Source organism: Mauremys mutica, chromosome 13 (genome assembly GCF_020497125.1).
Source record: "Mauremys mutica isolate MM-2020 ecotype Southern chromosome 13, ASM2049712v1, whole genome shotgun sequence".
Lineage (NCBI taxonomy): Eukaryota > Metazoa > Chordata > Testudines > Geoemydidae > Mauremys > Mauremys mutica.
The window spans coordinates 53099691-53121244 of record NC_059084.1 but is presented as its reverse complement, the minus strand read 5'-3'; the positions used below and the strand labels follow the sequence as shown (position 1 = coordinate 53121244).

Genomic DNA, 21554 nt, shown 5'->3' with positions numbered 1-21554 from the left:
TTGTTGTTAAAATTTGCATACTGACAGTCTTTGGAAGCGAGGACATGAAAAGTTAACCCACTCCCCATATTGTACAAGGGATCCTTCTGGCTACCTCAGACTTTTAGCCAGAGGGCTGGGGATGGTGGATAGCTATTGGACTAGAAGTTATATTAAGTGAACTTCTCAAAGTGGGTGTGCTTGTCCTGGCTTGTTCTTCCAAAGTTCTGTAATAAGGTTATTTTAGTGAAAGGGTATATGTGGCATACATTGAATGATAATACTTCTGTACTGTATAACAGTACTGTTTATGTGTTCATGGTATGAAAAAGGTGTATAATTGAAGAGTAAAAGTTTTCTTTGTAGGTTAAATGAAAAAAAAAAAAATAAAAACAAAAAAGCCAAGAAGAGAATGGCTAACATGCGCTGGCCCCAGTCAAGGACACCGCTTGGCTGCCTACCAAGAGAAGGGGGGGGGAACGCTGGGACAGTGGAACGCCGGAACGGGACTTACAAAAAAATGAACTGCCCAAGATTTGTGCTGAGACACACTTAAAGTGGCCAGATGCCCTTCCTTTGGCACTGATGTGTATGAGAGCCATTCCCAATTGAACGACTGGACTCAGCCCTCATGAAATTTGACAGGACACCCAATGCTGACTACCAACTGCACCCCCACTAACCCCAGCTCAGATGGACATTCATTTGCTGGATAACATAATGCTTAAATATTGTCAGGCACTAATGAAATGTGTTAAGTCTTTTTATACACAGGTGATGGAAGCACTACCAAAGGATCCTGTGCAACCTTGCCACTCGTTGGAACCAGGAGCCTGGGTCTACATAAAGATCCATCAGCGAAAGACTGCCTTGGCTCCATGCTGGAAAGGCCCTTTCCAAGTCCTGCTGACTACCGACACCGCTGTGAAGTGCCACAGACTGACCGCTTGGACTGCTTGGACCCAGGATTCTCGCTGCAAAAAAAGACCCCTCCACATCAGAAGAATTTTCCTATTGATGATTAGCCTATTCTTTCTTCTAGTTCTACTGTGCTTCTGGACAGCTTCTGGACAACCTCTCCCTTGTCCACTGACAGACCAACTGTGCCTTTAGACTTTTCTAGAAAAAGCACAGCTATTACAGGGTGATATGTGCTGGAAACCTCTCCCCTGTAGGATGCTAAACCTTGATTGTTTTGGGAAGGCAGAAGACGCACTCACTCCACTGACATTGCCAAAGTCCAGGAATTCCTGACTAAAAGGACATTGAGAACTGACCCTGGTGAAGAAACACAGAATTACATACTGGCAGGGAAGAAATTTGTGGGACCCATGCTTGGGACTGTGGTATTAATTGGATTTTGGGGTTTATTCTACAGGCTGCGCCCTGTGTTCTGGATAAAATCCTTCAGTATGTATTGCCCTCCCTAATTGGATTTTAACTGACATTGCCCTTATCCAGTTTTCTACATACCCAGATTGCTCACAAGGGCTGCCATTAGATTAGCACAACAAAAGGCCTGGGTTATTTCCTCTGGACAAGAAGGGAATTGACCAGATCCCTGTGGGCTGGGGCCAATAGTGTAGTAGTCATTTGGACTATTCTTAAAGGCCAAGAACATGATAAGAAATTGGGGCAACTAGAATAAGGCCACTAGTCTTATTTTTGAAGCTCAGCTATCTTAAGTACAGGCTGGAGTTGGTGAGTTTTACATGTCATTTCCACCCTTAGTTTTATGACCCAGAAGTTACTGACAGAGATGGTATTGAATATCACTGAGGCTGGGAAGGCATTGCAGTGGGATCTGGACCAGACTTGGCCCACTGCCCTTACAGACACGTCAGGAGTACCATCTGATCTGTGGTCATGAAGACATACTTGGACACTTTCTGGATGGAAGTGTGAACATTCACAGTGCTCCTTCCAAGCATATGGACCAGTTAGGGGGTGTGGGCTCCCACATACCGAATCCTGCTGGGTCCATGGGGAGGATGCATGTGGAACTGAATTATTTACCGAGACATCTGGGAAATTAGACCACCTGGTATACCTACCTGATTTATAGACAGTACCCCTAGAATAACACCTGACAAGATATACATATTGATCTTACCACTGCTGCAGGCGATTATATCATTTACTGGCCTGCAGATAGAATGCAGATAGAATGCAGATAGAATGTTGCAAGTAGCTCTTAGATTTTAGGTATATTTTGGTTGGACTAGAATAATGCCTGATCGGTTTCATAAATTTGCTTTCATTGTTACCTAAGGTTCAAAGAATCTCTGAATTGCAAGGGCAAATTCACTTGCTTTAGAATATATTTTAAGCTGAAAAGGATACCTTTCATACAGCTTATAGAGTGTTTACTTTATGTACTAGGTATGTTGTTTTATGCTTTGTGATTAGAATTGTACAACAGCCCCGTTGTATTGTTCCTCTGGGACTGTTATTGTTTGTCGTGTTGTTAGTTAGTTTAGGATTATGTTATTGTTGTTGTTTTTGAAAAAAAAAAACATAATTATAGTTATAATACCTTTTCATGTTCATGCTAATCATGCATTGTCATTACGTCCCATGACGGTTGACAGGTTTGCTGTAGAATCTGAAGTCCATGGTTTCATGCGAATTGAGATTTGAAATTGTTTGTTGTACTAGAAGTACAAAAGGGGGGGAGTGTGGAAGCCAGTAAATAATTAACAAGGATTTGAAGAGATCTTAATGAATGTTAGTTAGCAAGAGTCAGGCCATACTGTAACCTTAATGACGTAAGACTTGTAGGAGCAAAGATAGTGCGAGGCGACAGGACAGGAACTGTGTACAAAGTTATTACGACCTTGCAATCACTAACCAAAATGCAGGCTTGCTTTTTCTAGGATTGAGACAAATAAGATAAGCCTTTTTGCTATGTATAAACAAAATGTAGTTGTTGCTTTTTACTGTCTGTATTATTGTTAGAAATTGTCTGTAAAAGGTATAAAGGCTTGCTGTGATTGTTTACCAGTTGAGAGACCTGTCCAGGACTGGGGTGACCCTGTGTCCTATGGCACTCTCTCCCTCCATGGTAATTACTGGAGAAATTAAAGAATTTGATTTTGCTGCACCCAAACAATAAAAGCGAGAACTTAGTTTTTCTTCGACAATCTAATACAAGAACTAGGGGTCACCAAATGAAATTAATAGGCAACAGGTTTAAAACAAATAAAAGGAAGTTCTTCTTCATGCAGCGCACAGTCAATCTGTGGAACTCCTTACCTGAGGAGGTTGTGAAGGCTAGGATTATAACGGCGTTTAAAAGAGAACTGGATAAATTCATGAAGGTTAAGTCCATTAATGGCTATTTGCCAGGATGGTTAAGGAGCTGCCAAGTGGAGGTGCATCAGAATGCAGCGGTGGGCACTCTGGAAGCACAGAGCAGCAGGATCTCCTGCTGATACCAGGCTCTGGTCCTGTCCAGTTTGCATTGGTTCAGACAGCTCCCAGGGCAGAGCCCTGCCTTCCTCCTGATGCTGTATCAGGATGAGAACACCGCACAGAGCAGGAATTTCACAGCACAGCTCTTTCCAGACAAGAAGCTGAGCTACTTGCATATCAGCAACTCCACGCTCAGAGATGAAGCCAGCTCCTCCTGTGCAGTGGAGACACAGTGACACAGGGTGGTTCCCAGGCTATGCAAAAGCTCTGCAGCTGGGCTCCAGCCACATTTATTAACAAGGGGGCTTGCAAGCTGCTTCTCCACAGCCTCACCTGGATGTTGTCCTTTGTACTAGATGTCTGTGCTCTGCAGGGGATCAGACCAGATGATCATAAAAGTACATTTATTAGGGAATTCTGGAAAAGGCTCCCCATTTGACTCAACTTTCCTGTGATAATGAGAAAGACATTCACAGTTGTAGCCACCCCTGCTTTCCCCTTAAATAAAGACAAATGAACACAACCTCATCCAAGCAGAGCTGTGTGTGACCCAAAACAGGAGAAGATGTAGAAACTTCCTCAAGTTCCATGAGGAATTTGTGATGTGGAGTAGATAGGAACTGAACCTGAGTTCCCAGTGCAAAGCTGTGGCACAAGAGGGCTAATGTGGTCCTTAGATGTATAAACAGGGGAGTAGTGAGTAAAAGTAGAGGTGATTTTACCTCTGTAAACCACATTGATGACAAGAATGCTGGAATACAGTGGCCAGTTCTGATGTCCACATTTTAAAAGGGTTGAAAAATTGGAGAGGGTGCTGAAAAGAGCCACAGAAAATTACTCAAAGTCTGGAGAAAATGCCTAACAGTATGAGACAATCTCAATCAGCTCAATCTGTTTAGTTTAGTCAAAAAGATCAAGTGATGACTTGTTTATGGTGTATAAATATCTTCCTGGGGAGAACACTCCTGGGTCTAAATGGGCTGTTTAATCTAGTGGAGAAAGCACAACAAGAACCAATATGTCTGGAAGCTGAAGCCAGCCAAATTCAAATTAAGCATTTAAAAAAAACCTCTCTCTTTTCATTCTTTAAACCAAGATTGGCTGCCTTTCTTTCATAGGGTTACTGGCCTAGTGGGAAGGGAGAAGCTGTAGACATGATAGACCTTGATTTTAGTAAAGTGTTTGAGACAATCTCACATCATTCTTATAAGCAAACTAGGGAACCATTGTCTACATGAAACTATTATAAGGTGGGTGCAAAACTGGTTGAAAGATGGTACTCAAAAGAGTAGTTCTTTGTTAAACTGGGAGGGCATATCTAGTGGGGTCCCACCAGGGTCAGTCCTGGGCCCAGTAATAGTCAATATTTCATTAATGACTTGGATAATGGGATGGAGAGTAGACTTATACAATTTGCAGATGACACCAAGGGTTTGGAAACACTCTGGAGGACAGGATTAGAATTAAAAATGACCTTGACAGAATAGAGACTGGTCTGAAATCAACAAGATGAAAGTCAATAAAGACCAGTGCAACGTTCTTCACTTAGGAAGGGGGAAAAAGTCAAAAGCACAACTACAAAATGGGGAATATCTAGCTAGGTGGTTGTAATGCTGAAAAAGAGCTGGGGCTTTATAGGGGATCACAAACTGAATATGATTCAATAATGGGATGCAGTTGTGAAAAAGGCTAATATGATTCTTCCCAACAGGTGTCTCGGAAGTTGAAGTCCCCCATCACCACCAAGTCCTGTGCTTTGGATGATTTTGTTAATTGTTTCAAAAAAGCCTCATCCACCTTTTCTTCCTGTTTAGGTGGCCTGTAGTAGACCCCTGCCATGACATCACCCTTGTTTTTTACCGCTTTTATCCTTACCCAGAGGTTTTCAACATGTCTCTCCTATTTCCGTCTCAACCTCAGCCCAAGTGTGTACATTTTTGATATATAAGGCAACACCTCCTCCCTTCCTTCCCTGCCTGTCCTTCCTGAGCAAACTGTACCCTTCCATACCAATATTCAGTCATGTGTATTATCCCACCAAGTCTCTGTGATGTCAACTATGTCATAGTTCTGTTTACTAATAGCATTTCACATTCTTCCTGCTTATTCCCCATACTTCTCTCATGAGTGTACAAACTTCTAAGATACTGATTTGATTTTCCCCCATGTTCTATAATGCTTAGTCCTGCCATGAGTGCAAGAGACTGAACTACATGGCCTCTCGAGGTCCCTTCCAGTCCTATGATTCTATGATGTATTAGAAGCAGTGTCATTATCCTATTTTGGTTGGCATTGGTGAGGCTTCATCTGGAGTCCTGTGTCCAGTTGTGGGTGCTGCACTTTTAGAAAGATGTGGACAAACTGGAGCGAGTCCAGACGAAAGCAGCAAAAATGATAAAAAGTTTAGAAAACCTGATCTATGAGGATTTTTTTTAAATGGATCTGGTTAGTCTTAAGAAAAGAAGACTGAGGGGGATGAGGATGGACTTAACAGTCTTCAGATATGTTAGGGGCTGTTATGAAGAGAACGGTGTTCAAGTGATGTCCATGTCCATGGTAGCTGGGACAAGTGATGGGCTAAATCTGCAGGCAGGGAATTTTAGGTTGCATATTAGGAAAACCTTTCCAACTATAAAGGGTAGATCAGCTCTGCAATAGGCTTCCAAGGGAGGTTGTGGAATCCCCTTTATTGGAGATTTATAAGGACAGGTTGGACGAACACCTGTCAGGGATGGTCTAGGTTTACTCCGTCCTGCCTCAGGGGAAAGAACTAGGTGAATTCTTGAGGTCCATTACAGCCCCTCTATGATTCTGTGATCCTTTGAAGCTACTTTAAGGAAACACAAGTTTTGGGCTCAAATCATGGGTAACAGGATAAAATTTAATGGCCAGTTGCCAGACTAAAGGACTCTTGTAGACTTAAACTTTATGAATAAGAATCAATTGGACAGTATTAATAGGACTTGTGCTCCTGAATCCCCTAGGTACTTTGGAGAAATCTCTCCCTACATCATATTAGATTGATGATTGAAAGGAGTCATTTCTTCACGGAGCCTGCTTAGGGGATTTGGACACCCAGTTCTGGTAGAGGTCAATGTGAATTGGGCACCTGATTCCCCTTTGAAAAGAACTGAATATTTCTTCACCCGCTTATACACTTGGCCACACGGGGGCAGCTTTCACAAGGTGAAGGGCACTAAGACGGAGTTCTAGGCAGTGACACACGGCTGAGATGGGAGAGAAGGGGCTGGTCGCTGATTGGCTGGACACACGACGGGGGAGAAGAACGTGTCCGATCCCTCCAGCACAGGAGACCCAACACACGGGCCGGCCCCAGGGGAGAACCCAGCAGCGTCCCGCGCCCTGGGCTGTCAGAGAGCGCAGGGATGGGGAGACTATGGGGGCTGTCCTGGGTGATCCAGCTAATGCACGTGTGGGGTAAGGGCTGGGGAGACAGACCCGCTGGTTACTGGCAGGGAGCTGGGGCTGGATTTCATTGACTGTGTGGTGGGGGAGAAGGGAGTGAAATGGGGAGATCGGTCGGTCTCTGCCCCACAGCCTGTCTCTCGTCCCACCCTGTCCCGCGATTGCTGGGGGCAGGTGGCTCGGGGCAGTAGCTGACTCGGTTCCCCCGTGTCTCTGTTATTCCCAGTGGCCAGCGGGCAGCTCTCAGTGGAGCAGAGCCCGGAATGGCGGGGTGTCTCCGAGGGGCAGAATGGCACCGTGACCTGCACTTACTCCAGCGCCATCACCCGTTTACACTGGTACCGGCAGGCTCCCGGGGAGCGGCCCCTTTTCCTGCTGATGCTGCACGGCAAGGGGAGCGAGACACAAGAACCGAATTTCACTGCGGATCACGATCCGGGGCAGAAGCGGAGCTCCCTGCACATCCGCGGCTGCCAGCTGGGGGACACCGCCCGCTACCTCTGCGCCGTGGAGACACAGTGACACAGGGCGCAGCGCAGCCTGTCCAATAACTCTGGGTGTTACCCGGGAGGGGCTGCGGGGCGCTGGGGGCGCAGGGTGGGGTGGGACAGAGCCCCATGGGGAGACGGGGAAAGGGATTTACAGCCCTGGGGAGTGGTGGGGCTGGTCTTTTGGTGAAGGGATCGCGGTAGGTCTCGTGACCCCAGGGGATCAGTTTCCCGCTCTCTATCCCCCACCCTAGCTCTCTGGCTATAGATGGATCTGTCCCTCCACACACGGGATTTTCTTTCTACCCGCCTGGGCATCTTTGAATACAATGTTCTTTCTTTCTTAACTCTGCGTGACCTTGAGCAAGCTACTGAGACGAGCTTTTCCCAAGGAGCTTCAGGAAGTCGGGTTCCCCCAGCACACTACGGAATGGACCAGTTAGTTCAAATGTATACGGTGGTGGCTGATACAGCCATGACCAGGTTGGGTCTCATTGTGCCAGGTGCTGTACAGACAAGGTCGCAGAGGAAGACAGTGGCAGAGCCAGGAAACGAGGAAGTGATTTTCAGAGCATCCAATGGGAATTAGGTGCCTAAATAATATGAGATTTGGGTGCCTAACTCCCTTAGGATCGTTTGAGAACGGTGGAGCAAGTGGTATATTTCCATTGGGATCTCCACTAAATTCCACTGTGAGGGGAAATCACTCCACGGAAAGGAGTTGCTGTCACGCTGGAGGAGAGTCCAAGAGGGTGCGTTATTGCGAGCTGAGGTACGGATTTGGCCACTAGGGGGCAGCGTTTAGCAGTGGAAGGTTGTGCACAGTGACACACGGCTGAGATGGGAGAGAAGGGGCTGGTCGCTGATTGGCTGGGCACACGACGGGGGAGAAGAACGTGTCCGATCCCTCCAGCACAGGAGACCCAACACACGGGCCGGCCCCAGGGGAGAACCCAGCAGCGTCCCGCGCCCTGGGCTGTCAGGGAGCGCAGGGATGGGGAGGCCGCGGGGGCTGTCCTGGGTGATCCAGCTAATGCACGTGTGGGGTAAGGGCTGGGGAGACAGACCCGCTGGTTACTGGCAGGGAGCTGGGGCTGGATTTCATTGACTGTGTGGTGGGGGAGAAGGGAGTGAAATGGGGAGATCGGTCGGTCTCTGCCCCACAGCCTGTCTCTCGTCCCACCCTGTCCCGCGATTGCTGGGGGCAGGTGGCTCGGGGCAGTAGCTGACTCGGTTCCCCCGTGTCTCTGTTATTCCCAGTGGCCAGCGGGCAGCTCTCAGTGGAGCAGAGCCCGGAATGGCGGGGTGTCTCCGAGGGGCAGAATGGCACCGTGACCTGCACTTACTCCAGCGCCATCACCCGTTTACACTGGTACCGGCAGGCTCCCGGGGAGCGGCCCCTTTTCCTGCTGATGCTGCACGGCAAGGGGAGCGAGACACAAGAACCGAATTTCACTGCGGATCACGATCCGGGGCAGAAGCGGAGCTCCCTGCACATCCGCGGCTGCCAGCTGGGGGACACCGCCCGCTACCTGTGCGCCGTGGAGACACAGTGACACAGGGCGCAGCGCAGCCTGTCCAATTACTCTGGGTGTTACCCGGGAGGGGCTGCGGGGCGCTGGGGGCGCTCAGGGTGGGGTGGGACAGAGCCCCATGGGCAGACGGGGACAGGCGTTTATAGCCCTGCTGAGGGGGAGGCTCCCTGGTTAGGGCGATGGGAGGGGACCGAGGTAACGTGGTTTCGGTTCCCAGCTCTGCCAGAGGCGGTTTGAGCTGGGCCATGAAGGCAGCATTGCCCCAGGGAGCGGTACATGCCCGAGTCCTCCCCGCTCGTGTCCGGGCCCGGGTCTGGCGTGGCAGGAGACTTCTCTTGGCTGCAGTGTCCACTCCCAAGTGGGTGTTCTGTGGCCTCGGGGCGCCAGCCCAGTTATTCAACAGCTCGCCCCCCTTTCTGGGCTAACAAACGGGGCAACTTAAAGTCCAAAGCAAGTGTCCAAATAGCTTTTCCTACCCCTGCCTGGGTCCACTGAAATCCTCTGCTTCTGGGCCCCTGCTTCCTCTTCTCTCTATTCTTGCCCAGCATAATGTCCTGCTGCGTCCCTGCGCCAGGGACTCCAGCAGTTCCTTCGCCAGGGACTCCTCGCTTCTTTCAGGCCCTGTCTCAGGGACCCCCTCTCTCCCCACAGGAACCTGCCCTACCGTCTGTGGGTGACAGCCTGGCAACCACATGCTCTTCCCACAGAGGGCCACCCCTCACACCTCCCTCCAGGACCGTCTCTCCTTTAACGAGCGCCCTGCCCTAGTTAAATGGCGCTCTGCCTGCTTCACCGCCACAACTGGGGGTCGGGGGCAGCCCTTCTAATTAACACCCAGCAGGGGTCACTAACGCTTGCTCATCAGTGAGCTGGTACCCGAAGCTAGTTTGCTGCGAAGGGCTGGGCAGCCTTTGACGCTGCCCAGTCCCCGCTGAAACTTTCTTATTATTGCTAAATTGGGTCTGGTGGTGCCAGGGCCACCCGGGGGGGGGAAGAGGGGCAATTTGCCCCAGGCCCTGGGTCCCACCAGGGCCCCCACGAGAGTTTTTCGGGGCCCCTGGAGCGGGGTCCTTCACTCGCTCCGGGGGGGCCGGAAAACTCTTGCAGGGCCCGGGCCCCCGGAGCTTCTTCCGGTCCCGGTCTTCGGCGGCGGCTGGTCCTTCCGCTCCGGGGCGGAAGGACCCCCCCCCCCCGCCGGCGAATTACCGCCGAAGTGGGACCCGCCGCCGAAATGCAGCCGGGTCTTCGGTGGTAATTCAGCGGTGGGGGGCCCTTCCGTTCTGGGACCCGCCGCCAAAGTGCCCCGAAGACCCGCCGCGGGGGACCCCGCCGCTGAATTACCGCTGAAGACCGGGCTGCACTTCGGTAGCGGGTCCCGCTTCGGCGGCAGGGGGCCCCCGCCGCGGGTCTTTGGGACACTTCGGCGGCGGGTCCCGGAACGGAAGGGCCCCCCTGCCGGCGAATTACCTCCGAAGCGAGGTCCCCCCGCCGCCGAAGACCCCAGGTCCCCGGAATCCTCTAGGCGGCCCTGGGTGGTGCTAGGTGCTGTACAAAGAAGCGACTCATGCAAGGTCACTTAGGAGGCCAGAGCCAAGATTGTCAGAGCATTTTATAGGTGTTAGGTGCTTAACTCCCATAGGCACCTTTGAAAAAATCCTACCCTAATCTCGCTGGGTTTCAGTTCCCCACCTATATAAAAGAGGTAACTAATAATACTTGTTCTGTCTTTTCTAGTTAGATTGTAAGTTTCTTAGAGCAGGGACTGTCTCTATATATCCGGGCAGTGCCCAGCAAAATAAGGCTCTGATCTCAATTGGGCTTCTAGGTGCTACTATAATATCAAAAGACAATAAATGGCACCAACCAGGAGCTCTGAATGTATAATTCATTTGCATATATGCTACGTGACCAAACGCCTGACCAAATTCTAGTAGAAATAAGGCAAACATTTTTAACAGTGAGGGTAGTTAACCATAGCAACAACCTGCCTGGGGGTGTGAGGGATTCTCTATCCCTTGAAGTCTTTGAATCGAATTTGGATGGGATACCTGATAATTCATGGGACGGTGTGAGTGACTCAGGGCTGGCCTCAGTGCCCCAGCAGGCTGCTAGGGGGCGCTGTGCTGCAGGCAGCAGGGTGGGGGCTCTTTATGGGGCTGTCTTCCCTAAGAGCTAGTGCTGACTCCAATGTGGCACTAGGGGGCGCTGTTCTCCAGGGAGGAGGTTGAGGCGCTCAGGCGGGAGCTGTCCTCCCCCTTTTTAGCCAGTTCTGATTGCAATCTGCCAGTGGGGTGGTGGTATCACTCAGTCAGTGGTTAACTCTGCCAGGAAGTTTGGCTCTGCTGCCAATCTACAATCAATCAGAAATACTATTTGATTTTCTGCAGCAGAGCTGTCACAGACACGTCAGAACCAGTTTCTCCTCCCTTGGTTTTCACTCAACTGATAGAACAGGGCCTCATCCTCCCTGATTGAGCTAACCTCGTTATCTCTAGCTTGCTTCTTGCTTGCATATATAAACCTGCCCCTGGAAATTTCCACTACTTGCATCCGAAGAAGTGGGTATTCACCCACGAAAGCTCATGCTGCAAAAACATCTGTTAGTCTATAAGGTGCCACAGGATTCTTTGCTGCTTCTACAGACACGTCGGTTGTCCTGTCGAGGGCCATGCAGCAGCCTGAGAGGTAACAAGACTTGTGGTGCAGAAGAAGAGAGACAGTGTGATACTGGGGCAGGAGGAAAATCTTTTTATTATGAAGGAACAAAACCTATTATGGGCTGTGACCGCTTTGGTATTACCTGGTAAATAGAGACTCTGTAATTGGAATCTTCTCAACTCAGAGCCAGAACAGAAGTGAGGGTTGGGGAGTCTTGGTGAACTGGGCAGGGATTTTCAAAGTGAGGGTTTGGGTACCTGGTTCTCTTAGGCTCCTTTGAAAAAATCTCAGTCTGAAGCTTTGAGAAACCTTGAATGAAGGGGATGGATCACTTGATGATTCCCTGTTCTGTTCATTCCCTCTGGGGCACCTGGCACTGGCCACTGTGGGAAGGCAGGATACTGGGCTAGATGAACCTTTGGTCTGACCCAGTATGGCCATTCTTATGTATCAGGAAAATATAACGATGCTGCCCAGTCCTTGGGCCATTCTTCCTATGGGTAAAAAGTTTCAGTGGAAATCACTGGGCATCTGAGTAAAACTGATGGTGGGGTTGGAATAGTAATAAATAATAATAGTATATAATAGTATAATAATAATAATAATAAGTAATAAATAATTAACAATTAATATATATTTACCAATTAGTAATTATCAGCAAGAGCCAATGATTTCCACCTAGGAGTAGGTGCTGTGCAAAGAAAAATAAGTGTCAGTGCTTGATCCAAGATGACGATGAAGCTTGTTGCCATCTTCAGGATAATCAATGAGGGATGCTCTCCATAAATAGATTCAAGGGCAACATTCTAAGACTAATGTCTCCTTCACCCCCTCTTTGCAACAGGCTCCAGCATGGAAGATGCTGTAATGCAGACCCAGCCGGCAGCATCAGGTGTGGAGAGTGGGTCTGTGACCTTGGATTGCGCTTATGAAACTGAAGCAAGCTATTATTGGAAACTGTGTGTTTTACAACAGATTGATGTATGAATAGATGATACACATGGAAGGATAGATAGATATGGATAGATAGGAGTATTAAGAAATTAGTGGGAGGCAACAGCAGAAAGAAAGGTAAATAGATACACAGATAGACATGGAGAGAGACATAACAACAGCCATACTGGGCCAGATCAAAGGTCAGTGTCCTGTATTCCAACAGTGGCCAGTGCCAGGTGCCCCAGAGGGAATGAACAGAACAGGGAATCATCCAGTGATCCATCCCCTGTCGCCCAATCCCAGCTTCTGTGAATAGACAGACATTTGTTAGGTACTTTAACACTATAATAATATATGGAGCTATACCTATCTCATAGAACGGGAAGGGACCCTGAAAGGTCCTTGAGTGCAGCCCCTGCCTTCACTAGCAGGACCAAGGACTGGTTTTGCCCCAGGTCCCTAGAGTGGCCCCCTCAAGGATTGAACTCAGAATTTAGCAGGCTAATGCTCAATCCACAGAGCTATCCCTCTGATAGACATGGTGCTAATGCTGTCACTTTATTTCCCTGCAGTCTCCTGCTGTGAGGCCCAGTTGGTTTAGGGACCTGAGTCACTGGTTGTTCAGGAAGGAGACATCTCCACCGTGACCTGTACTTACATCAGTGCTGACCAAACCTACCAGTGGTACCAGCAGCTCCCCCGGAGAGGGTTGGGCCTCCAGTGACTGTCAATGCTAGGGAGAAAGCCACTAACAGGAGGTCTTGGGCGAGCACCTGGAGAATTTGAAAAGCAGCTCTTGGCCCAGCTCGGAGACTCAGACCCCTACTTCTGTGGGGTGGAGGTACAGCGACCCAAGCTGGGGTCAGTGTAAAAACCCCCATCCTCTGCAAAGCAGCTTGGTGGGGGAGATACAGGCAGAGAGGTCCCCAGCTGGTGTGAATGCATCATAGCTCAGCTGGAGTCAGTGGCCCAGATCCCAAGAACTCACAAGCCATATGGGAAAGAGAGAGACAGGCTGAAAGTGAAAAACGAGTCACAGGGAGGGGTTTTTCCCCAAGGTTACACAGCCGGGGACAGAACCTAGCAGCCCTGAACCCCATTCCAGCGGGCTATCCACCAGACCACACTGCTTATCAAATACACTGACTTTATTGGCATCACTGTGGGTTTACACTGACGTAACCAGATACAGGGCTGGGAATCCCTAGTGCTGTTCTTTCCCACTTGACACTCCTTAAAACACATGGCCACAAAATTTAAAAAACAACAGGTTAATCCTGGAGGGAATTTTTCTTTAGGAAATGGAATTTTACAGGGAAAAGTCCCTTCTCTGGACCACATGGCATCATCCAGCATTTGCAGCAATGGAAAAATCCACCGGCAGCAAAGGGAGAAACGTTCCCAGCTTTTGGAACGAGCAGCTCACTTGGGAAAGAGATGGTGGGCAAGTTTTCTGCTGGCCCTGGGTCTCTCTGCGGTTCGGGCTGTTGTCCTCCAGAAGGCGCCGCAGCAGAAGCAGCATTTCTCTCTATAGACTGGGCACTGGTTTATTCCAGCCACTGGTCTCCCAAGGTCTAGTTCTCCTCCCAGCCCCCTCATACGCGGTGAGGCCTGTGGGGGGCTCAGCCAGGGGCACTGGAGCAATGTGCACAGTGGGGGGGCTGGGAACCATTGAACCAAACTGTGAACCTGGATATGATGGAAACCACGTCAAGCCGGGGGGGTGCGGCAGCCCCCCCCCCCAGCACCCTTAGTTCCGGCACCTACGGGCTCAGCTGCAGGGCAGGTATTGAGGGGAGAGAAGGGGAGCTTCATACTTGGCCGCAGGAGTCACTCACACCCCCAGCTGTGACATCACTGTCTGATGTCTAATCTTCACCATTCAGACAAGGGTTCTCCCCTCCCTCTGCCCAGGGCTGCAGGTGGAGGACAGGAGCTGCCGCCTGCGTGACTCTCTCCCAGGCTGGCTGGAGGGAAAAGCGGCAGTGCCCTGCAGAAGAGACGAGCTGCTGAGGCGATGGCCACGGTCCGAGACTCAGCCATTGTGCTGATTTTGCTTTTCAGTGAGTAAGATTCCAAATCCCATTTCTGAAAGATTCTTCACGTGTCTCCCCCTTCATTACTGGCACTGAGAGATTAAACAGACCTTCCCCCTCCTCCTCCTCTGCAAGAAGGGGTGCTCTCAGGCAGGGATTTAGGTGCCCAAATCCCACTGGAATTGAATTTCAATGGAAATAAATAAAGAGGAGGGTGATCTGTTGTTCTCCATGTCCACGGAGGGTGGGACAAGAAGCAAGTGGCTTAGTTTGCAGGAAGGGAGAGTTAGATTGGATGTTAGGAAAAACTTTCTAGCCATAAGGAGAGTTAAACTCTGGACACGTTAAGCAGGGAGGTTGTGGAATCCCCATCGTTGGAGGGTTTGAAGATCAGGTTAGACAAAAACCCATCAGGGATGGTCTCATGGCCTCAGCATGGAGGGAAGCACTACACGACCTCTTGAGGTCAGCCTGACATTTCCATGATTCCATTAAATCCCCTTGGCTCTCTTAAAAATCCCAGAACCAAGAACTTGACCTCTCTTTTCCCCTCTCCTTGTGCCTTGGAAGATGCTGTAACTCAGACCCAGCCTTCAGTGTCAAGGGCCGAGCGCGAGTCCGTTTCCCTCGACTGCACTTATGAAACTGCTGCTAGCAGCTATTATTTGTATTGGTACAAACAGCCCCCTGGGGAAAGCCTTATTTTGCTTTCTTGGCAACATTCTGGAGGAACAAAGAGGAATGAGGCAGGGGAGAGATTCTCCGTCAATTTGGAGAAGTCCAAAAGCTCCGTCAGTTTGAGGATCACAGCTCTGGAATTGGGGGACGCGGCCATATACTTCTGCGCTTTCAGTAGAGACACTGTGATGAAATTCATAGGGAGCCCTGAACAAAAACCTGACACCTCTCCGCTACTGTAAGAAACTGACTCCTGCAGGTGAAGTTAGGAGGAGAGCACGGGCAGGAAACGGATGGGTGTGGGGGTAGAGGGCTATGAAGTGGGGTGAGACCTGCCACAGCTGGCTTCCTGGAGATGAAAACCTCTTCCTGATTTCTGGGGAAAAGCAGCACCAGAATGATACTCAGAAATTTGCTCCAAAGAGGAGATGGAACGAGACAAAGGCAGAATAATACCCCAAATTTAGATTAGAAAGTGCACATTAAACACTGACACAACTGACTCCCACAACTGGGGGGAGGGATAACTCAGTGGTTTGAGTACTGGCCTGCTAAACCCAAGGTTGTGAGCTCAATTCCCTAAATGGGCCATTTAGGGAACTAGGCTAAAAATCTGTCTGGAGATTGGTCCTGCTTTGAGCAGGGGGTTGGAATAAATGACCATGTGAGGTCCCTTTCAATCCTGATACTCTATGACCCAGGGACACGGTGGATTCTCCATAATTTGAAATCTTTAAATCAAAACTGGGAATCTCTCCTCTAGGTCAGACACAAGATATGGGCTGGGTCCAGGTATCCCAGAGTATCCTTCTCTAGCCTGTGTTAAAGCAGGAGGTCAGATTAAATGATCACAACTATCTCTTCTCACTTCAGGATCTATCAATCTATTAATATCTCACTGGGGGCCGGCAAAGTCTGGGATGGGTTCCTTGGGGACTTAGGGACCCTGAGTCTATTCAAAACCAATGGTTGCTGGGCATTTAACTCACCTAGGCACCTTTAAGAAACTCCTAGTTGAAATTCCATCCTGGGTTGACACTTAACCCTCACTTCTGGACCGAACTGGCACTTAGGGCTCTGCACAGGGGCAAACATCATGGTATGGTCAGAAGAGCTCAGTTATTCCTGGAAAGAGAGCTCCCAGATTTATACTGAGGCATTCTCAAAAGGGCCTAGAGAATTTAGATGATCAACTTCCTTTGAAATCAATAGGATTGGGGCATCTAATTCCCTTAGGCTGCTTTGGAAATGTGGATGCTGAATCTGCTTTGATTTTAATGGGAATCGGGCATCTTTTTCTCTTAGGCTAGTTTCAAACTCTCAGCCTGCATGTTCAAGTCACAGGAACTACAAACTGCATTGAAAGTAGATGGTTCCCCATCACCTAAAACCGAGAGCGAAGTAACAGAACTTCCTCAAGCCCTGCTGGGTTGATCTGAAAAGAAAATGTAATAAAAATGTGCCAGACCCTGTTCTGAAAGCAAACAGGCTTGTTATCATGTGCTGCCATCTGGTGGCCACTGAATTTCACTTTGACAGCTGCAGGAATTAATGGGAAATGGTGCAAGAGTTTTCCACCCTTTCCACCAGTTTTACTACCAAATATAAAGGCACATCCTTATTTCATCCTGGACATTGAAATGTCATTTAGACATATAACTACTTATGTGTTTCACGGACACAGACACAAACACAAAATCTCGGTCACACACACTCACAAAGTTACTCTCTCTCTCTCTCTCTTTCATACACACACACATTTTTACATAAATGAATTCACAATTCACGTGCACAAACAAGTCACGCACACCCATAATAACATATATACCAAAGTTGCTCCTACATACATCAAACACCCACACAATCACTCACACACAACCTTCAACTGCTCTCACTCACACACCATAAAGTGACGCACACTCACACATTAGCACACATCCCAAACTCACATGCGGATCAAACACAAATGCACTCAACAAGTTCTCTCTCTCTCTCTCTCTCTCTCTCTCTCTCTCTCTCTCTCTCTCTCTCACACACACACACACACACACACACACACACACACTCGTTTATCTGCAGCAACCTGGTCATTTCTGGCCTTCTTGATATCATAAATATTTGAAAATCTGCCCCCTTGTTTCCTCTGACTCATAATAACGGTTGCTAGACTCCTTAACTTCACAAAAACTCCAGAAATGTGCAATTGCAAGGCTAGGAGGCCAAATATAACTGAAATTCAACATGACATGGGTTCCTAAATCCCTTTGGTTCCTTTGAAAATCCCAGGCTAAATCCAGTCATGTCTGTGTGGTGCTGAGATACTGCAGGGGTTGGGTCGGGGGGCGGGATGGGACAAAGGCGCTTTTAATAATATTTTCAAGGGAGCCCAAGAGAATTAGGTGGTCAGCTCCCACTGGAATGCAAGGGAAATTGGGCTAAGAATTTCCTCAGAAATCTCTGACCATTCCAGCCTAACACTGCCTGCATTGGGTATTTCTCTGGCCATATTACCACAGTGTCTGCGCACCTCACAGTCATCAGTTTATTGACCCACACAACACCCATGCGAGGTGGGAAAGTGCTGTTACCCCCGTTTTATGGATGGGGATCTGAGGAATAGAGGGGCAGATTTTTAAAGGGCTTTAGGTGCCTGGTGGGATTTTTCACAAGTGTCTCGGTGTCAAACACCCCTTTAAAATCAATGGGAGTTAGGGGACCTGGGTGTGTTTGAAAACCCCACTGGGCCACCCTTTAAAAACGTGGCCCTGAGTGACTTGCCGAAAGCGACCCAGAATATCTGTGGGGGAGGTGCTATAGCTACTGGTCTCTCCTGCCGCATCTTGGCTGCTGCTGCTCAGATTCCACCAAGGAATCGCCTCATGCCGGGTGCCTTTGTCTACGCTGGGGCTGTACAGCTCCGAGAACGCAGTTGAGCTTCTGCAGGAGCAAGCGGCGGCAGTCACAGGATCCTAGGCTGGTGTGTGTGTCACATGATGTGTCTGAGAAGAAAAATAAAAGCAGGCAGAGATGAGCCAGGCACTCACTGCATCTCAGTGCCCGGTTGCCACAGGTGTCAGAAATTCACCTCGCCCCGAGAATCATGAGACTGCAAGTCTCCTGGGTCTTTCTTCCTTTGTACTGTAAGTTTCTGCTCAGAACACGCTGGGCTCTTCTAAGCCAGCGGCTTCGCTTGTACGACATTAAACTAGGAACGACTGGAGACGTATCTGATTCAGTTCACGGCTCTGTTTGATTCAGAGTTACAGCACCTATATATGGGAAAGAGGGTGCTACCAATGGGACCCAACTCTGTCGCGGATCTATTTAAAGAGTCATATCGCCCTGGGGTTCTTTGTTAGCATTTCTCACCTCTTTTCAAGACCGGGGAAGATTCTAGGTAGCGGGAGATGGGGTGCATGGGACAATGGCTGGACGGAAGGGTGCTTCAGAGGGAAGGATGGGGAGACAGCACATAGGGAAGAATGGTCAGATAGGTAGACAGGCAAAGTAACACACTCTCGCCTACATTTCAACTGTCCTTTTGTTTTGTTTCCCTCCAGTCTCCTGCTCCGAAGCCCAGGTGGATCAGAGCCCCGAGTCGCTGGTTACTGGGGAAGGGAAGGTCTCCACCATGTCCTGCTCCTTCACCAGCAAGTACCAAACCTTCTACTGGTACCAGCAGCTCCCTGGGCGAGGCCTGACCTACCTGCTGTCCGTCAGCCCTCAGGAGAACGCTACCGAGCAGCGCTTCGTCGGGCAGCCCCTGGAAGATGGGAAACGCAGCTCCCTGCACATCACCGACTCCCAGCTGGGGGACTCAGGCAGCTACCTCTGTGCCGTGAGAGCACAGTGACACAGGCAGAGCTGGGCTCAGGGCAAAAACCCTCATCCTGTGACAGGCAGCTGGGCCGAGGAGCTGCAGGGACAGATCCCCAGCCGGTGTAAAGTGACTGTTGTTCCAGTGGAGTCACTGAATCAACCCCCAGCTGGTGCAAATCAGCAATATCTTCATTTACGTCACTGGGTCAGATCCTCATCTGGTGCGAATCAGACGCTCTCTATTGTAGCTAATGGGGCAGATCCTCAGGGGGTGTAAACCAGCTGTAACTCCACTGCTGTCAAGGGGTGAAGCGGTGCCTGGGTCTCTATCATTCCTACCATCTTCTACCTGGGATCCCCCTGAAGCAGAGAATTTCTTCCCCTCCCGCTTCTGTGGCAGGGCAGCAGATGGCGCTAGAGTGCTCACCCCCCCCCCGCGAACCCTGGTTAATTCCCACCGCCTGAGGTCGGGGCCGGAGCCAGCCCAGCCCAGCCCGCAGAGCTGCTGTTCCGCCCCGGGGCAGAGACCGAAACAGCAGCTTCTGTGGGCGGAGAATCCTTCCCCTGAGAAGCGGTAACCCGAGGGGAGGGAGAACTCTCGCTTCCGCTGGTCTCCTCTCCCGCAGAGCTTCCCCGGATTGACTCTGCCTCGGTAGATTCCCCTGCTGCCAGGGAGAGAAGAAGCGGAGCTCGCCATGGGCTCCGAGAGTGGAGCTGCTCCGTGGCGCCTTCTCCTCGCCCTGGCTTTGCTCGGTGAGTGAAACCGATATTTTCTCGCTCTGCAGGGTAAAAAGATGCGGACCCTTAGATGTCAGTGGGGGGGAGGGGCAAGTCCTCTTATCTATCCCCATCCGCCCCCTCTGTCTATCCATCTATGAGCTAACGCACCCGTAAGGACAGAGGGGTCTGCAGATATCTCAGCCTCTGTTCTGTTTGAACAGTAATATTGATTTGTTAGCATTTCTTGTCCTGCTTTTTTTAAGATTCCGGGAGAGTACAGAGATAAATAAATAAATGCGGATGGAAGGATCTATATCAATCGGTATCGATATATAGACATGTAGATATAGATACTGGGAGTAGAGTGATGGGGGGGAGGGATAGCTCAGTGGTTTGAGCATTGGCCTGCTAAACCCAGGGTTGTGAGTTCAATCCTTGAAGAGACTACTTAGGGATCTGGGGCAAAAACTGGTCCTGCTAGTGACAGCAGGGGGCTGGACTTGATGACCCTTCAACATTCCTTCCAGTTCTAGGAGATTGGTATACCTCCAATTATTAATTAATTTTTAATGATGGATGGAGGCTGCAGAGGGAAGGCTGGATAGATACATCCACAGATAAACAGGCAACTCGCATGTTATTCATGTTAACTGCTATTATTTTGTTTCCCTCCAGTCTCCTGCTGCGAAGCCCAAGTGGTTCAGAGCCCCGAGTCGCTGGTCACTGGGGAAGGGAAGGTCTCCACCATGTCCTGCTCCTTCACCAGCGCTTACCAAACCTTCCAGTGGTACCAGCAGCTGCCTGGGCAAGGGCCGACCCACCTGCTGACCGCGAGCTCTAATCAGAATGTCTCTGTGAGGCGGTTCATAGGCGAGCACCTGGAAAGTGGGAAACGCAGCTCCCTGCACATCACCGACTCCCAGCTGGGGGACTCAGGCAGCTACCTGTGTGCGGTGGGAGCACAGTGATGCAGGCAGAGCTGGGCTCAGGGCAAAAACCCTCGTCCCCTGACAGGCAGGTTGGCGGAGGAGATGCAGGGGCAGATCCCCAGATGGTTTAAAGCAGCTCAACTCCATTAAAGCCAAGGGAACAGATCCTCAGCTGTTATAAATGGGCACCGCTTTAGTGGAGTCAATGGGCCATATCGCGAGGACACGGAGATTGGAGCCCAGGTCTGCAGATCCTGGGACAACTGTGTGAAGAGCAGCGTAAATACGGAGTCACTCCACATGTGTTCATTGTGGTGACTAGATCACTACCAAACCGAGAAAATTTAATTTTCTTTCCTTTGTTTCCTACATTTTCTATAGCAAAGTTTATTATTAAACATAAGGAGAGGGAAACCATCTTCCTTTACGGAAACCGAATACAAAAATTCCCTTGCGTGAAAGCTGTAAGATAATCCACGTTTCGTAGCAACAATAAACGAACAAAACTAACCTAGCCCCTCCCCCCACTCTCCTTCCTTTAGAAACCGCGACTCCTCTATGGAAGCCAGAACTTCTGCTCCCCCGGACCCCTGTGCAGTTCACACCAGAGCCCGACAGAGGGCGCTGCGGCACCGACAGGAACGCTCCAGAATCGAGACCACTTTCTGGTGTTTCTAGACACCTAGTTCTCGCTCCATCTCCTCCCCACGCCGCCCCCTCCCGGGCCCTGCCAGACTTTTTAGCAGCGCAGCGGAAAGGCAGCTGCCAACCAAGCACAGAGAGATTTGATGCTTGACGCCAAGAGTCACAATTTAATTCGGAGCCGAAGCAGCGTTCCCGGATTCCTTCAGCCCTCAGAAGACAGAGCTCGGCTTCCCTCTGCGGGGAAAGGGCCTAATTCGTTTCTCCTGACACGGCTGGGGGCAAGGGTGCCTG

At 49.8% G+C, this 21554-nt stretch overlaps 4 gene segments (V, D, J or C); all 4 read left to right on the top strand.

Annotated features, from left to right (window-relative positions):
• Positions 1-6779: 6779 nt before the first annotated feature.
• LOC123347739 lies at positions 6780-7341 on the top strand. The segment is given in 2 exon segments: positions 6780-6831; positions 7046-7341. Coding segments are annotated over 2 exon segments (348 nt in total).
• Positions 7342-8301: 960 nt separating this feature from the next.
• On the top strand, positions 8302-8863 carry LOC123347738. The segment is given in 2 exon segments: positions 8302-8353; positions 8568-8863. Coding segments are annotated over 2 exon segments (348 nt in total).
• A 9352-nt stretch (positions 8864-18215) lies between these two features.
• On the top strand, positions 18216-19003 carry LOC123347737. The segment is given in 2 exon segments: positions 18216-18290; positions 18711-19003. Coding segments are annotated over 2 exon segments (333 nt in total).
• Positions 19004-19457: 454 nt separating this feature from the next.
• Positions 19458-20888, top strand: LOC123348662. The segment is given in 2 exon segments: positions 19458-19722; positions 20365-20888. Coding segments are annotated over 2 exon segments (351 nt in total).
• Positions 20889-21554: the final 666 nt, after the last annotated feature.